Raw genomic sequence first — 26,612 nt, 5'->3', positions numbered from 1 at the left:
ACTTTCTGCATAGTAGTTTCGTGTTTGGTAAGATTACTTAGCAAAACCTCGCGAGGCTTTTGAGGAACACAAATATAGCAGTAGTAAATATACTAGTATGGCTGATAATCACAAACTTCTCCATGTGCAAAAAAAAATCAGTTTATTCTTTCTACTGATTTCTGGTAGTCCATACTGCTAAAGGATTCTAAGTTATAGAATATGTGTTACAAAACTAAGTATAAATTTATCCCAAATACGTAACACTCAAATGTCGCATACAGATCCAACAGCTCTTCTGATAGCCGTTTTTATTGAATTAAACAGCTGAATCAGGAAACTGATCTGGATTAAAAATAAATAAATAAACAGAATATTTCATACCATGACTTCAGTGGAAGTCTGGTAACACAGATATCATAGACCTCAGTTTCAAATTTAGAAGTGGTATCACCTTCTATGCTATCTCATATTCCAGCTTTCAAATCTTTCCTTACACCACAACTGTAGTTTAATACAGGCAACAGATTTTAAAGAAAAAGATCTTCCAATCTTATTTGTCCTTCATTTAGATATAAGTAGTCTGTATATTCTTTCCCCACTGCCTCCAGTTTCCCAAAAAGCTGAGGTTTCCATCTGGGTAAAGAACAATCACAGATGGTTTCAGCAAGCCGGAAAACAGGCAGATACAATGGAAACCATGGCATGTTAGCACTGCCACAGAGCAGCCCTAACTGCCTAGGCCTCCAAAAACCAACAAAATAAACTTTAAAACATTTGTAGAAAGACTTTCTGTACTCAAGAACATACTTTGGCTTGTCTATTCAAGGAATTGTCCACTAATAAGTTACTACTTCTTATGTAAGCATACACACTCTTATCTAAGAAACTCACTCCACTGGTCAAACATGTGCTGTATCATGGGACTGAACTGTGATCTCTGTTCAGCTAACACACAGCCGAGCACCAGGCTCCTGCAGATACAGCTGAAAGGCAGAAATTCCAGACCAACTTTTACCTTACTGCCTCTGTAGTCACGTTGAATAAAACCAAATAAACCCAAACTTAGATGAATATGGGATCAAACTGAGGTAATCCCTATCAAGTAGCTGGGAATTCACAAAACTTCTTGTGTCAAGAGGTGACATAAATAAGATGTAAGCTGGATTTCACTGCAAATATTTCCAGCAGCTTCAAGCAGGCATGGTGCTAAACTTGTTCTCACTACCATCTAACTGAGCAATACTGAAAACATGCAGTACAAGTTAAGTGAGGGATCCAAGCCTTTGTGCATGGGGTGGAGTTACCTGAGAGGCAACAGCTACACATACATACCACAAAGAAAAGTTCTGTATTGAAAAATCCTGAGAGCACAGCCCATTTCCTCAAGAAAACACCTGGAGACTTGCAGAAAGTCCTCAGGACTTCTTTACTAACATTAAGTACATAAGCAGATGGGTGGAGAAATGAGAAAGGCAGCAGATACATGGCACCAAAAGGCCTCGTGTTCATTTTAAACTCTTGGCTCCAGCAGCCTCCAGACTTATAACTCACCTGTTTTCCTTGCAATTTAAAATTACATTCCTCTGTAATTACTGTTTGCTTGTTGGCTACCTATTTGTTAGGTTGTTTTTGTTTCTTAAAGGAGAGAGGAAGAAAACAAAGCATTTAGTCAGACAGCATTACAAACTGTATTTAGAAGATGGCTGAAGAAAAGTAGCACTGGTCGTCCACTGAATACGTAACACACACAAAACAGCCACAAAACTTGTTCTTGAATCAATTAAGGTATCAGTGAACCTGAACACCTTATAAGTAATGTATGTCGTTATGTGCAATGCTGGAAAAATCACATGCCTAAGCATTATAATGCCGAAACATGTTTATGAAGTGTGCTTTCATCTGTCCCAACAGAATACAGGACACGAAATGTCATGCTCAACAATGAAGGATACTGCATTACTGCATTGACTTGTAATCCTTGTTTGATATTTATTTACTGGAAAGGCTATTTAACCTTCGGTCCACATCTGGGTTATTTTATTATTATTCTGAAATGAGTCTCATCTGCAGCAGGAGGTGGTTTCAGTTGTGTTTTCCTCACACACAACACAGCACCTCCTGTCACAGAACCTGCACAGCCCAGACACAGGCAGGTCCCATTGCACCAGGTGTCTTCGCTATGTTGAAGATCCTGTTCTGAGCAGAACAGCTCACCTGACTTAAACTCCACTTGTAGGAAACCAAGCAGCTCTAGTTCTTCGGGTTGAAACGTCTCACCAATGAAAGCAGTACTACAGACCTGAAAACACTGGCCTCAACAGCCAAAAAGTACTATTTTTACTGCAAATAAGAACTGTTGAGGAAGCGGGGAGTGAAAAAAGAGTAGTCAAAGAGTATCTTCTATCAATTCTACTGCACGGCACATTCAGAAACACATCTCAACTGAGTCAGCAAGCACAGATACGCATCTCTGTATCAATGGCTCCCTTAGTGCTGAAAACAAATGTTCAACAATCCTGTTCTTTATGGAACAGTTCAGGAGATTTGCTCTGAACAGTTTTCACAGCAGCCCAGGTCTCTAACAGAGCAGCCATTGTTTTGCCAAGTTCTTCTCTGACGTAACACAGCCACCACTTAACTCACCAAATCTGTCTGCAGTTTTGGATGCAAAGAATACTTGGGATTTGTCAAAGGCGATTTTTACAGTGCTCTCTCAAACTTGACAAAAATGATTCCAACTATTCAGATCCTGGGCAGCTCCTGTGAGAATTTCTCCATCAAACAACTGCAAAGAATGAAACGGAGTTGGTTTTCTTTTGCAGACTTATGTCTGAAGACCACAAGTTCATATACAGAACTTAATGTTCCAAAGCCTTCATTTTTCATCCAGATAAACCAGAATAAAACCCACGTATCTCATAACATAGGAACACCTTTCTAATGATCACACACAATCCACTTCCTCCATTATGAAGGAAGCTGTTTCCTAACTGCAATGTAGTTCATTCAAGGAGAAGCTCAGAACAAACCCTAAGTGGGAGAACAGAGCGGGGGAGGGAACGGCAGACACTGCATTCTGTGCTCCGTTTCCCAGCTCTGAACTATAGAATTGGGAATTTTATTAAGAAAACTGAAGAAGATAAACCAGTTTCGCTGCTGTCAATCAGGGAAGGTAAATTGATTTCAACATTCACAATTCTCCAGACTAATGAAATAACAAGCAAAAAAGAATTTAGCTCTTCTGAAGAACCAAAATGGTTTTCTGTGAGCTCCGAGATCAAACAAATCTCAGTGCATTACACAAAATAGCTCATACACCAAAGCCATGATCTAGAAGTAACAAGCCAGGAATTAATCCATTGAGTTTTCAAAGGAAAGGAATTCTTCAACCCCCAGATTTGAAGCATTTATTTCAGATGGGACAGGTGAAACAAAAAGGACAGAAGAGGAACACACAGGAAACCACAGGAAGAATACAGCTACAACTTTTCAGCCTGCACTTTTAACTTTAATACCCACTTTTCTTTGTTCAAATGAGCGATTCTATATAAAAAACAAAGACAGAATAGAAATGTTTTCAAGCCCATATCATACACTCACTATTTATTTCTTCCAGAGTCCCTCATTCAAAACTCATTTTTTAGGATGTCCAGGCACAAATATAAGCCAATCCCAAACAGCTTACATTTTAAAATACACAATCTACTTTTCCTTCCTCAACTACAGTGATAAAATTGCATCATTTTCACCTCTCTCAGCACTGATCTATCTGCAGTCTACAGCCATTCTTATCTTCTTGTTGTCTGCACATTACAAGCCTACACACCAGCAGGAAGGTAAAGTTAAGTCAGCCCGCTTACCAACACACTAAAGAAACGATGCTGAGCCTTTTTTTTAATTAGGTCACTTAGCTTCTATGAGTATCAAGGATGGCCCCTCTCCCTGGTCCCTCCTGTAGGGCACAATGGGCCATTCTGTGCATATCTGCTATGAGCCCTGCATTTTCTGCCTCACCAGATTTACTGCAGGAGAGAATTAGTTCAGTTCATCCTTCCCATTTCTTGCAAATACAAGGCTCACTTCATGTAGGCCATGCAGGGTGTATGAACAGGCATCCCATTAACTCCTGGTTTATTTTTGGAAGGAATGATGTTTGGAGCAAATTATCAGAGGTAAAACAATCCGCAGAGCCTGGATCCACTGGCTGCCCCTTCCCCATCATGCAGGGAGTACAGTCACAAATGTGACAAACGAATTAGCTCAGGAAACACAGTGGTGAGGAAGGGCTCCTGCCACCACTCAAATAATTATTCCTACCCTCAAATTTTCTTTCAAATCATAAGCTCAGCTCTGGCTGCCATTATTCATAAGCAGCATACAGGCTGCAAGTTAACCTCACGTGACGCAGAAAAGACACATTTCAGTTCTATTAGAGCTTCAGATTTAAAGAAGGTCCCTCCCTTTCTTGTTCATGAAGTACAAGGACATCTGATTAATATAGTTATATGCTAAAGCACATGAGAATGACAAAAGCGAACTGCAACGGCACATGTTGTTGGTCTTGCTCTACCACCTATTAGTCTGTTTTGTTGGCATATCTGACTTATTTTTAATGTCATATGAAGGGACTTCTCTATCATCACAGCTTGGATTCTGGTGCCCGCTGACTCAAGTAGGCTATTATTAACTCACTTAGAGCAAAGGAATTTTGTTATCACTAAGGGATGTTTGACATAGTTGGCCTCAGCCAACCCTGTCGTTACCTTTAAATTAAGAATGTCTTAAAATTAAAAACAAACAAACAAGAAAGGCTTGTACCCATGTTTATTACAGATCTATAATACTTCTCTGAGTAGCATAGGTGAGAAGAAGAGCAGAAAAACATACCAGCACACATGTGGAATAGATGACAGCACCAGATCACTGTTGATGATGATGAAGTTTCATATTGTTTGTCTTTAGACACATTAACAAGGAGAACCAATTTATGATTACAACCAGAATTACCAGCATCAGGACCAAGGCCCATCGGCAAACATGAATTCAAAGAGCTGTTTGAAACAGATCTGGAATTTTGTTCACTTTTACAGTGAGCACTATCAAAAACTCATTTTACATAGTCAACACACATCAACTCAGATCAGAGAAATTATTAATCTTAGGCTAGTTTTAAAGCATGAGACTTGTGGTCTGAGACAGGAATTAGTCATACAATCTCTGAAGTGCTTTTATTTCCTTGCTAAGAGGAACTACTCATGGGCAAGATCATGGAGCTGTGGCAGGGCACTGTCTTCACTCCTGTCCTCTGCATTCTCCCAGCCTGTACATCTGTGCACACAAGTAAGACATTTCTTGGTAGCTACAGTAGGGGAAGCAAACATTCGGGTCAACTCTCTACAGCAGAGCTGTTAGAGATGAAAATAGGATGAAGAAAACAGAATGAGAGGGAAGCAAATTAGGAGAAAACAAGAATTTGCTATGGTACAGCTTACCTGATATAGAACTATGAAAATGTCAGTATTCTGACATTCAGCTCATTAACACATTGCTGCTAGACTCGGTTAGGCTTTCACTGCCTGTCAGCACAGAGAACCAGCTCTCGTAACAGAGCTAGCTAAGCCTGTGCTTGCTCAAGAGTGTACACTGACTCAAACCTAATCTCCAGGCAAAGTAACACAGCAGCATTCTATAGACACCCACTGACCTAAACTATCAGGAGATAAAGTTCTTCGCAAAAAATATGCGGGCAGTTTCTGTTTATTCCAGAAAAGCACAAAGAAAAAAGTTATGCGTGCTTATTTAGGCAAATGTAAAAGCAGCTAATTTTTACCAGAAATGATATATAATCCTCATTTATAGGCATACTTCTAATGATTTCCATCCTGTTTCTGGGATGAACAAATCAGTTGCTTGAGCTACTTAATCTGATTTTGTTGCTTTCCCACAAAGCTAATCTACAGATCCATTCCAAAGGGCTGCTCCCTAACTGAAAGAAGGGAGAAGCAAGGCTGGTAATTCCATAGGATGTACAATTTACAGACTCAGTCTTCTCCCTTGGCTTCTGTTAAATGCACAGTGATCCAGTTATCCTCTGCTGAAGGAGATGGAAAATGCTACAGATTTTCCAGTTCTTCTACCCAATGTTAATGCAGAATTGCAGGTTACCCATAAAAACAAGCTACCTGCAACACATATGTTTTTTAAAACCACAAGCTTAAATAATCACACTCCAGTTAAATGTACGATTTTTGAGTATACTCTGAAGAGCGACCAACTTTTCTTTTTTTTGCAGGGTGTAGGGAAGACTGACCTAGATGATACTGTAAGACCACTGTGCTACTTCAGGAAAATTTGCTGTTTATTTTCATTTTTTTCCAGCTACTCATTTCCAGTTAAATCCACCACCATTGAGTGACACGTAGCACAGAGCCCTGCCTAAGCTGGACTGAACTGCCTTGAGCTCCTCAGCAGCTCACTGAGGGAAAGGAGCGAAGGCAGGCTAGAATTCTAGAATAACAAAGTCAGGAGTATTGAGGCGGTGTTCTGGCAATAGCAAAACAAAGATACATGAGAAATACTTGTTTTAACAGATGCGAGCCTTAAAATCATACAGTGAGGGCACCGTCAGAGAAAACAAGCTGAGCAAGTCACCACTGTGCCCTCCCACCCTCTCCTCAGACACGCTCCTGCCTTCTCTTCCCAGCAGAAGTCCCACAGCAGCCCTCTGGAGGTCACCCAGCTCCCCAAGCCTGCATAACATTATTTCCAGGAAAGCAGATAGCAAGTAGCTTTGACGTCAGAATTAAGTGATTCAGATGCAAAAGCTAAGGCAGCGGAAAGAACCACGTGGTCATGATGAGAGTGGGAACAAGGGAATTAAGACAACCCCACAGCCAGCAGTAAGCTACCAGGCTAGCTCATTGATTTAAGCGTACTGTCAAGATGCATCAAAATCATCCCCCAAAGCACACTTACTCTAGGCATCCAAGAAAAGATCACAGACTGCCATGCAAAAAGGCATTCTCTTTAAGCAACTGCCTCCTGATGTTCAGGAAGGAAGGGAAGCTGAGCTGATGCTGCCTTTTTCTTGGAGAGCTGCCAGCAAAGCAAAAACATATTGCCTAAGGTCACAGATTAGGTGAGCAGATGCCCTGGGTTTAAGAGTAACATTCACACAATCACAGAATCGTAGGGGTTGGAAGGGACCTCTGGAGATCACACAGATCAAACCACTGCTAAAGCAGGTTCCCTACAGCAGGTCACACGGGGAAGTTTCCTAGTGGGTTCTGAATATCTCCATAGGAGACTCCACATCCTCTCTGGCTGGCAGTGCCCTGACATCCTGAAAGTAACGTTTTTCCTCATTTATATATTGCCTTCTTGGCCCCAAGGGTGTATTGCTGGCTCACAACCATCCTCTTGCCCACCAGGACACCACAGGGCAGATTAGCCCCTACCCTGTACAGATACATGTGGCTATTTCTCCCCAAGTGCAGACTCTGCACTTGACCTTGCTGTCTCCACCCAGCTCTCCAGTCTGTCCATATCTCACTGAATGGCAGCAAGGCCTCCTGATGTGTCAGCCACTCCTCCCAGCTTCATGTCAACAACAAACTTGCTGAGGGTGCACTCCATTCCTCCATCCAGGTCATTGATGAAGACGCTGAACAAGACCAGACTGACCGCCAGGGAGCACCGCTGGGTACAGGCCTACAACCAGGCTCTGCACAGCTGATCACAACCCTCTAAGCTCTGCCAGTCAGCCAGTTCTCAACCTGCCTCACTGTCCATTCATCCATCCCACACACTCTAAGCTCACCTACCAGGATGTTACGGGAGACAAGTGTCAAAAGCCTTGCTGAAGTCAAGCTACATGACACCTACTGCTCTCCCCCCATCTACCTCATCTACTTGAAAACATAAAAGTTCAAAACTTCTGCATTTTCTACACACAGCCCTAAATTTATTGTATTATGTTGTCTAGCAAGTGACTGTAATTATTTTCACAGCAAATATTTCTCATGGTCTACGAAATAGCCAATACAACCAAAGTGATGCATTCAAACAATGATTTGTTTGTTAGCAGGACTGTCATCTGTAACACCAGCTTGGAGCCGAAACCAGGACACGCATGATCAGTGCTTTCTGTCTTCTCCCTACATAATCAACCTAACAACACCACGCTGTTCTATTAACGCATTAGAATCAAATACATAGGATTTAGAAGTGAAGAATCTCCGAGTTCTACACAAAGAGGCAGAATTTAAGAATAAAACTGCATGCATACAAACTGATTTTCTTATGGCTTAAAAACTTTCAAAGGATTTTTCTGCATAAGATTTTTATAAAAGAAAGAAGAAGTAAGGTCAATTGCTCAACAAGGCAAAGACTTAAATCCTCATCAAAAGCATTTCTGAAGCTGGAACAAACTAAAGGACAAAGGTTAGTTAAGGGGATATTCCACTTTTCAATGCCTCTGGCTACAGTGCCAGTTTTGGAGGTTAATGTCCACCCCAATCTCTACATCTTTGTTTAGTGCCTCTCTTCCAGGCCAAGGTAAGTGCCCAGCAGGCTGCCCCATGGACTAGCTTGCAGCACAACCCCACAATGTTTCCAGCAGCACAGTTGAGAAGTCAGCAAACAGTAGCTTGTGAAATCGGGAAGAACAAGCCCCTTCCAATGAGCTCTGCATCCACAGGAATTGCAATACGAGACCATACTAAATTCCTAGAAAGTTGTCTAGAATATTTGTCAGCTTTGGTATCAGCAATTCATTACTCTTTCCCTAGAACAAGATTACTTCTATGAGCAACAATTCCTTCCTGATAAACAGCTCTCAAACCTCCTGGTCTGAAGCTCACCCTCAGCCATGCAGTCTCCGAATGCTTTCTGTTCAGTTTTTTATTCTTGCTATTTAACAGAATTCTGAAATCTACTGTTTGGACAACACTGCAGTCAGGGAACAGAAGAAAAACTGGCAATACTTTGTAATTTAAAATATCATCAGCTGCAGCCACTTCTGTAGGTTAACTAATTTTTATAATTGAAGAGAAAGTTGATTAACAGTTCTGCAATTACACAACTGGTATTTTTAGGCTCCAATTACATGTCACTTAGGCACATAACTTAACCTATTTAGGTGATTGAAGTTATGCCCAAAAGTATTTGCATGATCACAGCCACCACTGGGCCAGGCTTTGAAAGGAAGCCGAGCTTTTTCAGACTGGCTCTAGCCACAAACTAGTGTGCTGGATTGAGCTTACTACACAAAGCTAATTAGACATGCAGTTTTAATGATGTGGTACATCAACATGACTGTCTTTGAACTTGGTCACATGGTTACAGTGCTGAGCTTTATTAAACTCATTAGCAGAACACAGCTTCACTCTCTCCTACCCCAAATGAACTGGTTCAGCTTCTTCAGAAATTTAAACAAGGATGGGAATAGCATGAAGAAGCAAATAAGCACGTTAACATCATGGAGGGAAAAAAAAGAAAACAGAAACGATTTGTTTTGTGAGAGCAAATACTTTGTTCTGTTACCTGCAGCGCATCATTTGCCATTATAAATAGCTTGATGGGAGGGATTCAGACCCACCTTTGTGCAGGCTCAGTTCACAACATATTTGGGAAAAAAATGTTAGCTAACCTATACTTAGTAGAGCATATTCAAAAAAGGTCAAGGAAAACATCCTCTCCGAACCATCTTTATTCAAGCACAGGTACTGCATGCCTGCAGCACCATTAGACAAAGTCTGCAGCACAGTTTGGTTTATATCTTGATGAGGCCACAGAACCTGATTCGTGTTGGCGCAGCGCCATCCGTGTCAGCACACAAAGCTGTAAGATTGAGAAAACAATCCTGAAGAGAAGGTGATACGCAGAGCAATCAGAACAGTTACCAGCGTGATGGCACAGATCAACTCCCAGGCATCTCAGAACAAGCGTCCACAGCAAATTCACAGCTAATGTCAAGTTTGGGGTGAAATAATCACATTTTCCTAAGACTCTGCACATGATCCCACCGTATCTCATAGCAGCGCCAGCACTTACACAGTCACGTGGAGGGCAGATTCAGGGAAATGACCAACAAAATGATTAATCCTCAAAAAAAAAAAAAAAGTGACACAATTTTAATTCAATTCAGATCTTGGCAACAGCTGAGTGACTGAGCAGTGCGATGCATAAGAGGAGGAGTGGAAGGGCAACAGGGTTTAGAAGGGTTTGCATTACGGATGTCCAGACTTTGGGCTTGCCTGGCCCACAACAAGGGAAGAGAAATTGTATTGGGCTGAATATAAAATATGCATTACAGTTATAACTAACAATGCTGATCATTTTTCTCAGCCGTCTTGAAACCTATTCGCAAATTCCTTTACCAAAACAGAAAGCAGGACTGCATATTTTTCACTATTCACAGTAGTGTGCTTTCAGCTGATATATCAAAATGCATAAAATTACTTGCCACAGCTTGAGCTAGTACTGCACTGCACCCCATGCCCTGAGTTCAGCCCAGTGTTAACAGCACACCGATGGTTTGGCTGTTGCTGAGTGCTGGGTACGGGCCCAGGGCTGTGCCAGGCCACACGTGGCCCAGAGGTTGTACGTGCCTGGTTTAGACTGACCTACAGCCACACCTGAGCGTTCCAGCAGATCTAGGAGAGGCTACTAAAGATGTTATGGTATTGAACATCAACCTCAACCCTTATCCGAGATTATGACTCTGTCATACATGTACTCACACCTCATGTACTCCAGGACAGTCTTGGGAATTAAACTGTCAAAGGAGCGAGGAATTATTGGAAGATGTGGACTGTTAACTAACACTAGCTCTAAGAGTGCCCTGAGCCTTGATATTTTTAGGCAGTAAGTGCTTTTGAAATACAGCTCTCCCAACAGAGCAACTAAAAATTCATTTATAGAGCTATAAGCTTAAGTTTTAAAAGTCAAGTTTGTCAAGACTGCATTCCACAAAAAGAAATTAACACTTCACAGTATTAATATTAGGAGGAGGAAAACTTTGCAGGTATCAGGATAAAAACTGTCAAACATGGACATCCAAGACAGTGGACTATAAAGCAAGAACAGTTTCTGTTCACCATTTAGCTAAGGTAGCAAGAATCAAGCAGACAAGATTAAGAAAACAAGTACCTGTTGGCAGAGAGAGATGTGGGATCGATGCATGAAACAAAGGCCAGTATTCAGTTGCAGTAACTATTGTGTTAAAACTGACTAAGCTGTAACTGACACTTTCCCAAGGCTTGAAAAATTACTGAGTTATATCGTGGTGAAAGATTCGACTAGATTAATTCATAGTTGTAAATGCAAAAGCGTTCTTGGAATGTATTGGTGCACAAGAGAAAATATACACAAGCAGTAACCAAGGACCAGGCGGCCACAGCCCCTGAAATAGCTCCCATGCTCTCCAATCCAGAAACAGGCTGCACACTCACTCTTGCATTCACATGTGCCACCACATCAAGGGGTTTCTGAACACCCGGAGCTTCCGCAGCCCGCAGCACCGGCATTGCGCCATTAACAGGAACACTCGCAGCTCCAGGGTCTGCAGCTCCAGTACCTGTCAGGCCACGACAAAGCCTCACATCAGAACAGTCACCCCAACATAACAACAGCTCAGCTGCAAAGCACTGTGAAGTATTAAGTCAGCCTGAGAATAAAGAAAGAAAAAAGAAAAGAGAAGATAGAAAAGAGGAGATGGCAATCCATATGATGGAGGATGCATCAAAGTCGTGTATCTGGGAACTCTTCCAGCTGTTGGAAGAGATTAAAAGGAAATTCAGCATCACTCAACGGCTGCACAGAAACTGGGAGATGTTTCACCACTTCCAATGTTATAATTTGAGAATAGTCAATTCTTCTTCCATTGCCCAAAATGTTTTAATCCAGTTCAGAAAAAAAATACACCCAGCGCATGTTAAGAACTGTTAGTCCTGCATCTGGGCATTTCCACACCGCTCTTAAAAGGGAGACGACTTCAAAAGAAGGCAGGCAGCACTGCTGGCTTACAGCTAACAATGGCTCTTGAGGAAAAGCTTCAAACATGATTTCTCAGTTCCCCCCAAACCAAACCTGCCACTGAATAGATCCTTTTTCTGGATCTCTTATTCTATACTTTGCTTTGGAATGTGAAGGCCTAAGCTGCTTTTGTAATTATTAGCAGTAAGTCCAGGCATTGATACGATTCACATCTAATAATTTTCAGATGTAGGTAAAATCTATGCACACAGTTACCCATATTATTTATGACTTTGCAGCTATAGAAACCGGACTAAGACACTGAACTCATCTGCACATGTCACCTACCACCCTCCTTCGACTGAAATAAAGATGCTCTGGGATGCACCAACTCAGCAATCACAGTTCTGCATGAACAAAGTTCAGATATCTCAGATATCTCCTTCAAGTTATTTCATAAGAGGCAATCGGAAAAAAAATATATTGTTCTTAACGTAAAAGTTCAGTAACCCATGACACTGATCTGACTGCACCAGAACAATTTATTGCAGAAATTAGGTAGGTAATCTGATCTCGGGATTTTTAAAAGTTTAAGAATTAAGAACAAAATAGAAGTTTAATCCAGACCTACCACCTCAGTAACATGAATTTTGTATTAGTTAAGGCAAAATAAAGGCGTAACTTGGTTTATAAGTTAACTCAGCTCTAATACAGTGTCAAGTTGCTATTGTACTTGCTGCTCTCCTTAGTGATTAATGGCTGCATTTATCTTACAGACTATCCCTGCATTCCTCTCATCGTAAGGTGTCACATCATTTCTCATGTGTAAACATCCCAGCCCTCTGGTGAGGCAGCTTTTCAAAACTCTCAGCACCACAGTCAGCACCACAGTTCTCTTTCAACCTGTATCTCTCATACATTTGAGATGCTCTTCCCTCAGTTGTTAAGGAAAAGAAAGGATAACTGAGCAGTGTTTACTGCTGAGTTTTCCTCTTGATTTTTTATGTCATTATCCCTTCAGGAGTACAGTGCCCACTCGTTGGAAAGAACAGATGGGCAAGGAACTTCCTCTGCTTGCCTACAGCAGTGACACAATCTGCATCCTCCCTACTTCCGTGCAAGAATTACAGCAGCTGGGGGGAAAAAAAAGCAAAATAAAACCACAAACTTCAGCTGAGCTGCACCATGGCCTTAACAAAGCTGGGAATTAAAGCAAGCGGTTCACACCCGTGCTTCCCAACAGCTTGCCTCCACTTCTATGTGTTACCAAAATATAGGTGTAAAGGAGACTGGAGGAAAAATAAAGGAGGGTGGGGAGGTCAGATCATTTTCAGGAGAGGCTGAAGACAGTCCATTGACACGACACCTCAACCTGTACGTTCTAATCATTGAGATGTGATCGCATCCTTTTTGCTAGTGATGAAACCCATCTTCCCTTTTAACTTTCATTACAGGGAAAGAGGGAAAATGACCTTTAACCAAGAGAGCAACATTTGTTATTACTTTCTGGTGATCAATGAAGCTATTTAAAAAAGCATGCATTTACTTCAACATACACATGAAAAATAAAAGATCAATGCTACTGCAGTTGCCTCCAAACAGAGACAGGTTTAACTGAAGAAACAACCCCAAGATAAAACACCAAGTGCTTCCTCTGATATGCTTGAAATTTACACGCCAGTAAAGAAGACAACTTTCCGAATCCTGTAATGAACAATTACTATCCATCTTTCTCTACACTCCAATAGCTTTAGCAAAAATAATAAAACAAATCCACCTTAACCCAATCAATTCTGTTAGCTGGGGGATGCTGCTAAGTAAACAGGTTTTGCTATTATTGCTCCATCCCTAAATCAATTGAAAGAGCTCAAAAATGTTTCATAAGTGCAACTGAAGAGCACAGCGCAAGTTGTAAGCTCTGTGTAAAAAATCACATTCCTTTAAAGACTGAAAAAGAACTCTATTAGGAAACAAAACACAGTAACAAGACTGTGGGGAATACAGTGGTGAAGAAAGAACATTTGGGGCCAGTGAGGAAAGCAACAAACCTCTTCAGAGCTGGTCCCCAGGTCAGTCAGAGCTACTCACTATTCCTTATGGAAACTGTGGAGCATATTCTCTCTTGTTAAAGGCCACCACTACTCAGGAGTATCAGAGGGAGAAAGGGAAGTTACCTTTAACAACCATAAAACTGCCTTATCCACATACATACAGTGATATCACTCAGCAGTCTATCTAATGGAAAGCCAGCTGACATGATTTCAACCAGGGAAACATGTTGTGAATGCTTAAGGAAAAGAGAAAAAAGAAAGGCAAGAAAGACAAAGCTGCTTGGAATAAACCAAACATGACAATCAGGGGCTGAATCAGATGACAGTGGTTGAATCTCAGCTTTTAAGAGAACTACAGAGATTAATTAATAAAAACACCATTCCAAACAATGACTACCGGAGTTCGATGCCTATTAATGCTGAATAGGTTTAAAGACAACTATCCAAAGAAGACACAGCTTTCCACCTAACATGAAGGAGTTCACGTCTCTTGCTGTGTGTCTCCCTGTGAGACAGAATTATTCAGATCAGAAACAAGAAATACGAACTCAAAGGTAAAACTTCAGCTCTGAAAAACACACGTTATCTTACTGCCTGTTTGCCTTTAAAGAAGGGGAACAAAAAATAGAACCAATGTTACTTCTTTCAGCAAATTAGTATGACACACAACTACTGAGGCCAAAATAGACACAGTTAAAGGAAAAAAGCTTCCAAAAGAAATAAAACTCTCTCTCAAAAAAAAGAAGAAAAAAGAAATGGAGATACATTTTTCAGGTTAAGTATATAATATTATTCTTTTGATTTTGCAGTGCAGAAGCCACTAAGTCTTTAAAGTCTGGATCTTCAAATTTGGGCCTATATCAGACTAGATGCTGACATTACCAGTTTAATAAAAGTGCCACTTACAGCTTCATACCACCAGGTTTTAAACTCTTAATAAGATTAATTGGGGTCTTTCTGGGAAAGAAAATCCAACTTACTATGCAAAATTCTGTCAAGCATATAAATCAAACTATAAAAGCATCTCCCTTCCTTTCACACACACTTTTTAACACGTCTGCTTAGAGAGTACAGGTGTAAAACAGGCGATGTTGAACCCAACCATGCCAGCATGAGTTATGTTGGCTTGTTTAGAAAATACTCAACTGTCACAATGGTCCAGGAGAAGTAAAACCATTAACAGAATGCATCTCATGGAGGGACATCAAAGAGAAGCAGGAAATTTTCTAGCCTTAGTGCAAAACTTCCAGGAAAGGAAACACAGCAAGGGGTAAAGATAACCATGAGAAAGGAGAGGGGTTGGGATGCTGAAGTCTATCACCAGCACAGCAGAGCAAGCAAGGGGGAGGCGATAAGACAAAGAGGTGAATGAGGCAAAACTGGAGCTACAAAGAACATCAAGGAACAAGAAAAACACAAGTTTAAGATGCAATCAAGCACCTCGATCCAAGAGCTGGATCCACGTGGGGGATGACCTGACAAAACTTTTAAATCTAAGTGAGGTATCTGTTGAAGGCTAGGTCACAATTCAAGGTACCTTCAGATGCTTCTATTTGTACAATGAGTGTAAGTTACTCTTCCAAGCAAGCTAAAAAAAAAAAAAAAAAAGAAAAAGAAAAATCAAAGTAAAATATCAGGAAACTGAAATAGAAATAGCACAAGAACTGCCTAAATGCTTCCAAACGCACAAGAGGTTTTTTTTCCCCCCGCACTTTAAATAGCAAAGTCAAGAGTAGCATCGTACCAGAAGGTACGAGGGATGATCCAGCACACACTTATCTCACACACACACTCTCAAAAGAAAAAAAAGCTCAACTCCCAACAGCCTTTTCAGACCAAACCCTGATTTAAGGCTGGACACGGTCCAGAAGTTCTTAAAAGCTGCTACAAAGTGACAGAGCGGCAGAGAAACCTTTAGTAAAATAAACTTGTATGGGATGTCCTCTAACAGGTTGTTTATCTGGGCTGACTGAAGAGTAGTTACAAAATATCATGTAATAGGGATGGCCAGGGAAGCATCGACACGCTGCTAATAGGTTACAAAGAATCAGTTTACAAATCTGTGAAGGCTCAGAGCCATCAGTATGTTTCTAGGTCAAGAGAGCCCCAGCAGAACAACAGAACTGAACTTGAAAAGCCAACACCCCGCAGCTGAGCAGAGCAGGGGATCAGGTGTGGAAGGCACCGAGCTCAGGCTGCACTTCCAGCTTCCTTCTGAAACTGCTTCAGCTTTTCAGACTCTAGAAAAGTCCCCATTTCCATAGAGCTGACAGGTACAGTCAGACTTGTAAGTGGGAGTCCGTGTGGTTTTGTGCAATATACTGCAAAATAAAGCACTAATCATTTAAAATCAACTAAAGCATCTGATGGGAAGCTCCAGCAGTGTCCAAATGCACGGATCCCTCTCCACACTCGGATTCCCATAACAATGTGTGAGCACTCTCCGCACGATGGCTCACTCCGAATTCAGTAGATATCGATTGTGAAATGAGCTAACATAAACGTGAAGGATTGAATTTAATTCCAGTGCCAGAAGCAGCAAAGGAATTAAAGCTGTTTTCTTTGCAGAGGTTCTCGCACCTCTTTGTAAGGGCGTGCGCTCCCCAGGTCACGCGATAAGGCTTAAAAACTTTAAAAATGAATTGGTAGGAAGACGAAAGAAGCGGCGCAGCCCGGGGAACGAAGCACGTGAACCGGAGCAGCAAAAGCCATTATGACGGATGGCGGCCGCTCTCCGGGCCCCGCTTCCAGCAGCGCAGCCCCGGCATTGAGGGCAGCAGGGCGGCGCTGCGGGACCCGCGGGCACCGCACGGAGCGGCTGCGGGAACGGAGGGCGAGGAGCCCAGCGGATCGAGACAGCGCGGGGGAGTTGGGCCGGGCCGGGCGCTGAGGGGGAACGAGGCCGGGGCGCGGTGCCGGCCGATAGAGCCGGGCCTCCCCTTCCGGCACGGAGCTGACAGCCCGCCATCCCCCGCCATGGGTCCCGCTCCGCCGCCCCCCTCACCATTCTCCTCAGGGCCGGGCTGGGTCTCGGCGCCGACTCTGGTTCTCCTCGCGCCGGGCAGCTCCTGCTCGTGGTTCGGCGTCGGCGGTGGCGGGGCCTGTCTCCATCTATCGGGGCTGAGCTCGGCGGCTGCGAAAGGCCGGGTGGGGAGAAGCCGGGCGAGGACGACGCTCCCGGGGCGGAGGGAAGAGCGGGGCGAGGAGGACGGCGTTAACTCGACTCCGCACCGGGACCCAGCGCTGGCGGCGGCCTCGGCCCGGCAGCGCTTTCTCATAATTGTGCGACTCGGCCGGCGGAGAGCAGCGGCGCTGCCGCGTCAGCGCGCACCGCCCCCGAGAGGAGGGAGCCGCCCGCACCGCCCGGCCCTGCCGCCGCTTCCCGCCCGCCGCGTGGCTCCTCACGGCCGCCCTCAGGGCGGGGGCGGGACGAGAGCTGACACTCGGCCGGCACTCGGCCTTCCAGCTGAGATCCGCAGCTCGGACGGCGGCCCAAAGCACCCTGCCACGATAAATGGCCCCGCACCCAGAGAGCTCGTCGCCTTTTTGATCCTTTTTTAACCAAACACGTGAGCTTTAGCAACCAGCTGTAAAACTTAGAAATGCGTTTGATCATTTAGAAGCATCAGCATGAGCGGGCTGTATCTATTCCATCTCTACTGAAGCCCACATGGGCCGGTGTCTGATTGTGAGCAGCCGTGGATCAGCACCCCTAAGCAACAAGCCTTGTACTTCAACTCCCACTGCTCACTTCAACACTTCTCTTTTACATCAAGCTGTGTACTAAAGCAAACCAACAATCAGAACTGCTAAAGGAAGACAAGTGATTATTTGAGCTTGGTTCAAATTGCTTGTGTATGCTAAACATGGAAAATAAAGACTTCCAAGTAAAAAAAAAAATCTCTCCTCTGAACTGGATGCCCAACATCACTGTGAGGCTGCTAACTTCTATTTAAGGCGCTCAGTTAATTCCCTGTTTCTCTTGCAAACACAGCATGGTTCAAAAGCGAGTTAAATCTGGCTCAAAGGCCCTGGCACTGTTTATAAAACACCACAGCCTTACAAGAGTGTTCATTTCGTATGGTTCAAGTTCATTTTAAGTATCACGGTAAGTAGATGTTGCTCATCAGGCCTCGTCATTTGTCTGCCCTGTTCTGAGTTTGTGCTGCATCTGTCACTGACAGCCTAGATTCAGCACACTGCAGATTTACTACATCGATAATCAGAATGAGATCATTAAATCAAGCATTAATAAAAGCAGCAGAATTGGCAGCTAGATGCCAACCACCGTCAGCTTTACACGTGGCCTACAGGATGGATACACCATATTCCAACAATGCAATTCAGCACCAACAATGGAACAACTGCAACAAAAAGGTTGAAGCATACACACATGAAACTAACATTTCAACCTGGCGTTAACTGAGTACTACACAAGATTTAATATAAACAGAATTAAACTGAATTGAAGATATTAAGAGACGAAGTGTCCTTGCATTAACAGGAATGTATCAGGGCAGAGCTGAGCAGTAAACTTAGGCAGAAACACCCATTTGCCATAGACAATAGGTGCAAATCTGATAAAATCCATACAACCCTGGGGCATTCAGCTCCACCTTACTGTGTTGCTGCAAGGGACTTCCTAATGCTTGCTTTCAGCTAACTTCAGTGGAATCTGTGGTATCTTACACAGGTATGAAAATAAGGCTCCTAAGATCAGGTGTTTCCAGAGGACGGACAATTCAGGACACTTCAATTAGTTCTGAGCACAACATTTCACAACAAGTTAAATTCACTCTTGGTGTAGAAGAAAACCTAATTCTGCTGATCTATGGCCACTTGCTCCTGCCCAGATTCCCTTGTGCTGGTGCTCACTCTTGGCTTACTGAGCAGGAACAGAAGGAGCAGTGGAAGCCTACTAAGATTTGCTGGAGATGGTTCAAGAACTTTCCAAAGGGAAACCAGAGAGAATGGGGGATTTCTGAAATTCTTCGGATAACAATATAAAGTACTTCTATCAATGCACCACAATCCAGCTTCCTCCATTCCTAGTTAATTAATCAAGCCTCTTCACATCACCAATGAAGTTTATGAGCAAGTTCTTAAATGATTAGGACCTTCCTTTCATCTCACAGCAATATCTGGACTATAGTAATTTGCTTCTCATAGGCTTCACATTTGTAAATTCAAGATCTAGGAGCAAGGGAGCTCAGAAGTAGTAGCTGGAGGCCAGCCTGGACACGACGGGAGACTTTTCTCTATTGTTTTAGGAGAATGTGCTTCAGGTGAGGAATTTTCCACGCCCTTTTTCCTGTTGATCCCTGCAAAACTGTAAAAAGATTGACATCAAATTGTTTGAGAGTTAAACTGCAATAAGCTCAGATGGAGAGACAGCACATTGTTCCACTGGAACAGCTTGTGAAGAAAACACAGGGAAAATGAGTCATCAACATCCTCTGTGCCTCACTCTGTCTGAGTGTGGGGGGGAGGAGGTCAGCCTTCAGAAAGAGCACTGTGAAAGGGGGCAGGACATAGCACCGCAGTGAAATAAATCCCTGTGACCTGGAACTGATGGCACATGGCATAAGGAAGTCACCTTATATCCTTTTATTACATTGTTCAGTCATACAAAAATGACATGATTAGACCCTAGGCTTGCAGTGTTAGTCATCCGAAAAGAGTGAATTACAATACACTCAGATGTTAAATCTTGTTCCCATCACTGAACTTCAGCAGTGAAGGCCAAAGCAGCAGAATAGATATTGGATAAATAATCACAGAATGCCCTGAATTGAAAACGACCTCAATGATCACCCAGTTTCAACCCTCCCACCACAGGCAGAGCTGCCAGCCATTAGACCAGGCAGCCCAGAACCACATCCATCCTACTTGTTTTACCTTCCAACCACACTGACGGTCAGCTCAAAATTCCTCTAATATCTCTTCTAAATGAATAACTGTCAGCTGTGAATTAGAACAATAAAAACATTATTTAAAATTAATTGCATTTGAAGATCTTTAACCTAAAGCAAGTTTCTGTTATCTAAAATAGAATATAACTGCTTTAAACTCAACTCTTGCTATGTGGTTCTTGTATCTCATTTTTATATCTTCAAAGCAAAGTATTAATCTGTCACTGGCACTTTATTTTGGGTAATTATTTATTATGTAACCATCATCAGAACTAGTAAAATTTGCAATGTCAAACCTACTAAGTTTTATATTGAATTAAACCAGCTGTAATTTGATCTTACCACAATAAGTGCTAAAGCATAAAGATACCACTTTAAGGAAACCCTTATCTCAATACTGCAAGCCAAGTAGCCACGAAGAAGCTGTTTGACTGCTCACTCACTCTCATGCAGATAAGCTACTGAGTCATATATAGAAAGATTCATTCATTTCTACGACAAATAATATGAGTAACCATTAAATAAAAGTAATTGGTTTTGACTCTTCTTGACTCCACTATGAAGTCTCCCAGAGATGAGATTTATTACTCTGCAGGTTCACTTTTAAATAAGCTCTCAAAATGTGTGCTAGAATTCATATAGTTAAATCAGACATAAATGCCAACTGATAGGGAGATCTAGTTAATATCCTACTTGAGGTCAAACAGATTCTCTCATTTTTTGCCCTCTTACTGATGCCAGCTATGGCAGAAAAGAGAGATTATCGATTCACTTTTCTTTTAAAAGTGAATTTCCCAAACTGAAAACTCCCCCAAAGAAGCATATGATGACACTAGATAAGGGGACATCACAAGTCCTCCCTGTTATTTGTGCAGGGGTTTTCTAATGCCAGAGTCACTGACGTTTCTGTGGAAACATTTTGCCTGCTGTCTCTCAGATAACACACCAAATAACATAACACTGCCAACACTCAACTTCTCAAGGATTCAAAATGTTATTTCAAAAGGAGGTAAAGGAGAAACAGTTTATTGCTGTGAACTACAAAACTTAGGAAATATAACAGGAGGCCTGTTCCTGTTGTAGACAGGGAAAATAAAACTCAAGGTTTAGTCATGTTTTTGCTGTGTACCAAGGTTCTTAAAACTCCGTGCTGTAAAAATAATTACTTGAACAGTGTGTTAGTTTTCATACCTGAGAAGACATTCCCTCAAAAGAACAAGAACTTTGCCTTTATACATTCAAGAAATAGGTCATAAAATCTACAGAAATTTCCGAATATATCAGGAAAAAATGACGAGTGCATAAATTAACTTCATAAAACGTCATAAAACAAATAACCCCCTTTAACAACTGATTTTGATTCCAATATCCCAAGCAGTGCACGTATGATTTAACTCACAGTGACAGAGCTGCTCATGTATTAAAACTGATAAAGCAGCATTGAGTTCTGTGCAAATGGAATAATTACAAAAAGGAGCATGGACACAGAGTATCTTTTGAGAATAAGGAGTGCTGATGTGCTATTACCCAAAGGCTAGCTGTGCAGTTCAGCTACCATTCTAAGAGGAGGAATACCATCACAAAAGCATGAGGGCGTTTTTCATGTATTTAGTGCATTAACTTGGAGCTAGAGCATTATTTCACTTACAAAGTCAGCCACCTCATTGCAATGCACATGCAAGCAAAGCTATGTGAGGCTATTTAGTTTTTCAGTGCTTACCCATTTTTCTGGGACAGGCAGATTATTTACAACACTTGGAAAGGGCCGTAGAGTGGGTTTTCTGATGGCAATGCAAAGTGCCCCATGACCTAACACTCCAAGCTCAGGGTGCAGAACCAGTAACTCAAGTTCAGCTATGTGGTATGGCTTGTCACATCCAAATTAGGCAAATGAGGGGGTGGGTTATCCAGTTTAGAAATCAGCATTAAAGATATTCCAAGAGAAGGAAGGGATGTTCAAGCTGATGAGCGAATTAAGGTTGAATACACACAGTAGTTCTGAGCAAGCGGTTTTTCGTTATACAAGTTCCAGAAGTGTACAGAAAGATACATTTCCCAACCTATCATCTGAAGTATAATATAAGCAAACCCTGCATTTGGGAATATGATATCTTACTTATTGCTCAGAATACATAGTTTAACAAACCCAGGCCAAAGTCTTGCACAAAACAGCCCAGGGTGTGCCTCTGAATGTCTCTACTTACATGCATAAAATCAGTAGCTGCCAGGAGCAGTATAGGGACAATTGCACTATAATGACTGACCCTTTGCAAAATTCCATCAGTGCCTGACTTAAAAAAAAAAAAAAAAAAGAAAGAAAGAAAGAAAGCTAAAGCGAGTTTGTCAGTTTTGCTCCTTCTGAACTTCATCTCCCTGTATCTTCTACAGGATTTGCAAAACTTCTCTATGAAAATGTCTCTGCTGCAATCTTCAGACTTACAAGTTCTTGTTTTAACTTGCTGGCAGCTGAGCTGGTGCACAGTGGATACGTGGTGCACAGTGGATACGTGGTGCACAGAGATGCTGCGTTTCCACTTCTTGCACAGCTGGAGCATCTCCTTCCACACCTCTGCTGTCTGACTTGCCAGACCCAACACAAGTCTAGTATTAATCATCCAACTTTGAACTCTTATTTGACAGTGATCTTCTTGTAGTGCCAAAAGCAGACTCCAGAGTTCAGAGTTGCTCAACACACTTCCAACACCCTGAGCTTACATCCTTATTTTACAAAACCTGCATATGCAGAGATCTGTTTTAAAAGTTAGGTGGGCTCCCTTCAGCAGTTCTATAAACACTTCATAAACCTCCCTACTGTTTTTAAGCAAGCCCCATTTGACACGTCAAAGAACATTGGAACAAGCTAAGGCCACAAAATATGGCTGATTTTAAGAAAAATACTTATCTGAAGGACATGTAAATATGACTGGCTGGATTCCTTCCTGTTGTATTGCCACCAACACAGATTCAAGAACTGATTTTTCAAGGCCTGTTTTTCCTCCTGAAGAAAATGACCTAAGTTAATAAAAACTGTTTTCAGCTCTTACACCAGCTGATAGAATTTACTGACCTAAACTTAGCCCTTCTGTAGGCAGGTCTTGAAGACCCTACCATACACCTATTGCACTCACATCTGTAAAGAGGAATTCTGCAGGTGGAGTTCCTGAAAACATGGGCTCCTAAAGAACCCAAATACATCTTTCTAAGCACATTAAATCACACAAAGAACAATGAAGAGCTTTTCCACACCAAGTAAATGAATTATCATTGAATTTAGGAGATTTTTAAACCTGTTTCCACTCTTCCATCAAGCAGTTTCTTAACACATGAACAGAAAAATGCAGTAGAGCTCAGCCTGCACCTGTCTACTTTGGAAAGCAGGAATCAGCAACTGTCTAATAGTAAAATGTTCATATTATGCTTTACAATGTTTAAGTTGGCTTCCATAAAATATAATAAAAATAAATTGATTTATTTAATTCAGCCAAACCTGTTTCTCTAGAGCAAAACTCACTTCTGTGCTTTGTCTGCAGAGGATTGCTGTCCCATTCATTAAGAGAAAAAAGTAGAAATAGGCAAAAGTTTCCTTTTTTCCATTGTTACTATAGTTTTAATTTATTGCTAACACTTATTTTTAAAATCAGCTATCAGAGAAAATTGCCTGTTTCTAGTATATAAATATCCCACTTTTCTTGAAGCCACGATGAGAACACATCACCACAAAACTCAATATTGGATTTCTTTGAGATACTGTTGAACTTTTAAGTGTACCAATACCTGCTGTATTTCCTTCTATTCTTGGGTATTACAATACAGAAGTTGATATATTCTGTAATCTCTCCACAGAAATCATGGAGCCAGCATAAGTTCATTTCAGCTTCTGATAAAAGTGTAGAAAGCTTCATCTTTTTTCTTCAAATCTAAGTCAAGGCTATTGCACCAATGTTAACACAACCCTGGGAGTCAGTGGGACAAGAACATAGATAAGGACGTACAGAAAAGAAGCTATTGTTTTAAATTACTGCTACAGGGTGGAATAAGCTGGTGTGCATGACTGCTGCATTTGTTTTAAGAGAGTCCAAAAGGTTAAGCTTCCTCATAAACACTAGGCTCCACACTGGAACAGAGGCACATGTTATTATCCAAAGCAAAGTAATAAGCAAAAATGCTTCAAAATATGCTGCTATTGCCCTGAATAGAAAAGGGGAGGAAAGAAAGGAGATGAGTATCTTGCACGAGCAAGGAGAGGGAACAGTTAAACCAGACAGCAGAATACCTGTGAGTACACTCCTAAGAAAAAGCTAAAAGGGAGCTCTTCGATCTAAATGCAGCCTTGGTTAAAAGGTCTTTCAGTTGCAAGTAAAAGACTGTTCTCAGCTATTTGATGCCTTCTGTGTTCAGGGAACAGGATCTTGCATTCTTTATAAATAAGAGGAATTCCAGAGATACCTGAGTCTCCATCATCAACCTCTCTCAAGAATGCAACACCTTGAACTTTCATCAGTCACTTCTGACAAAAGTAATGTAGATGTACTTATCACCCATTTGAAAATAAAACAGCTTTCTAATCTCTGAAAGCACTGCAAAGACAACTTTTAAATACAGTTAAATCCAAGACTTACAAGAAGTAAAAAAGCTGAAAGTCAAACTCAAGTTGCAGAGATAAAATTTGTCTATTCTCATAAAGGGAAAAAGACTAGTCACAGATAACACAGGTAGGAAAATGAGCAGAGAAGTACCTTACTAAGCTAGGCTGGAAGGTTCCTTTATGGATTGCCTGGCTCAATTGCTGTGTCCAGAGCTGCCAGGCCTGTGTCCAGCTGGGGTTTGAATATATCCGAGGACAGACTCTTCAACCTCTCTGGGCAACCTGTTCCCAGGTGTCTGACCAACACCACAGTAAAAAAAAAGGTTTTATGATTTTACTATGGAATTTTATCTGTATGTGCACACGCTACTTCTCGTCCTGGTACTGAACGACATCGAGAAGTGTCAAAACAGGCTAACACCCATTAACTAGTCACAGTAACTCACTTTCTTAGAAGAAAATTTACTCCTCCAGCTTTTTTTGTGTATGGTTTTACAGAAATGTCAAACGTGCCAATCCTAACAGCAGAATGCACCAGGAACAGGACAAAAACAGTTTGCTTACTGAATCTTCCTCCTAACTTCAAGCCAAACATTTGGACAGGTACAGCAGAGCTCGACAATAGGTTTCTACACAATAAGATGTAAAAAAGCAATATATATTTTAGCACTTCAGTATCATCTGTATATTCTGCTGGCAAGCAGAACGCTTCCAGAACAGGCAGGGCTGACTAAGGCTGGGCACCAAGATCCAATAGGCTGCAATTCATATTAAACAAATTTTAAAAGTCACGTATGACTTGGGCTGATGTGCAAGTAGGTGAAATTCTAGTCAAAGATACCTCAATATAATTTAATTTCACTTACCATGCAATTTGTTTTCATAGCTCCTAGAATCTGAGCCAACACACACACAACGTATGCAAGTGCAGGACTTTACACAGCAGTTGAGACTGAACTCCACAACAGGAAGGACAATCAGAGCTAGAAGCTGCTTTTCTTCAGAGCAGTCTATGTTGCAGCTGACCTTTAAAACAGGAGATCTGTTCAAGGATTTACCCACATATTCACATTATCCTAAACAAATAATAATAGGAACTGCAACAAGTGCTCTGACATTCACCTAATTCAACTCTTATTCCTGACTGACACGATCTGAGCTTGGGAGTTATTCTGAAATTACTCACACGTGAACAAACTCTTCAGAAGTCTAAGTTTTCTCTCCACCTAACTCAGCGAACACTTCAGTCACCTCACAGTTCAAGCTCTAATGGAGAAAAAGAGTTGCGGAAGAACAAGTTAAGATGCTGTTAATCATGACTGAAATACAACAGCTGAGTTTCTCCTCCACCCTACAGACTTGGTTGAGTGGGAAGAGAGATTTCCTGTACAACTTATGCAAGACAGCCTCCAATGCCAAATGAAAGTACCACAAGGCAACCAGCCTCTCTTGGACTTTAAAGGAAGACAATGTCTCGGAGAGTTTTCTCCTATTTAAATGCTCCACTACTGTGAATCACTGTTACCAGAGGCTCCAGGACATGAGCAGAAGAGGGAGAAGTATTTTAAAATCCATTCAACTCCTAATACAAACAGAATCACAGAGATCTAAGGGTGTGCCAAGGATCACATATCAAATATCCATGTTCAGTGATTTCTTAGCGATCCTGGTATTCAATACTGAAGCTTGGCTTTTTCTTGGCCTTCACATTTCAGATTAAGTGCTCTCCATTGAATGACACTGTTCCAGCACTGTTTCCTAGGCTGCTTTCAAATAAGCTTGTTGCCATCAAGAAGCTTGCATGTGTTACATTTTTAACTTACCACTGTTTGTCAGATATACTTTCACAGAGCCCATGGTTAACAGTTGTGCAATAAGCACACCCTGAGTTAGCCCAGTAAAACCGCTGCTTAACTCACAGACGTCAGTACTCACCCTCTATTCAGACCAACTTCTATACCTAAGGCAGGATGGATAAGAACCACATTTACATTGCTTATAGGGTTAATAAAATGCATTTTAATTAACTTGCTATTAAGAGTCGTAACCATTTTCCCATTTTTTCACAATAAGAAAAAGATGAATCAAAGCAACTGCTCAACTGTG

General features: G+C 41.7%; 1 protein-coding gene across 2 annotated transcripts in view; it reads right to left on the bottom strand.

Annotated features, from left to right (window-relative positions):
• Positions 1–17,927, bottom strand: part of TRPM7 (transient receptor potential cation channel subfamily M member 7) — a 53,369-nt gene extending 35,442 nt beyond the window's left edge. Inside the window, exons 1-2 of one of the 2 annotated variants that reach the window (XM_015872855.2) lie at positions 17,014–17,927; positions 11,436–11,560 (exon numbers count right to left, since the gene is read on the bottom strand). In XM_015872855.2, coding sequence (XP_015728341.1) covers positions 11,436–11,560; positions 17,014–17,287 — 399 coding nt within the window. In that variant the 5' untranslated portion in view covers positions 17,288–17,927. The remainder of the gene's footprint in view (positions 1–11,435; positions 11,561–17,013) is intronic. The other variant, XM_015872857.1, reaches the window with a different exon arrangement.
• Positions 17,928–26,612: the final 8,685 nt, after the last annotated feature.

The sequence above is a fragment of the Coturnix japonica genome, chromosome 10, assembly GCF_001577835.2.
Source record: "Coturnix japonica isolate 7356 chromosome 10, Coturnix japonica 2.1, whole genome shotgun sequence".
NCBI classification, from domain to species: domain Eukaryota; kingdom Metazoa; phylum Chordata; class Aves; order Galliformes; family Phasianidae; genus Coturnix; species Coturnix japonica.
The sequence above is the reverse complement of the archived record's forward strand: the minus strand, read 5'-3'. Positions and strand labels throughout refer to the sequence as shown.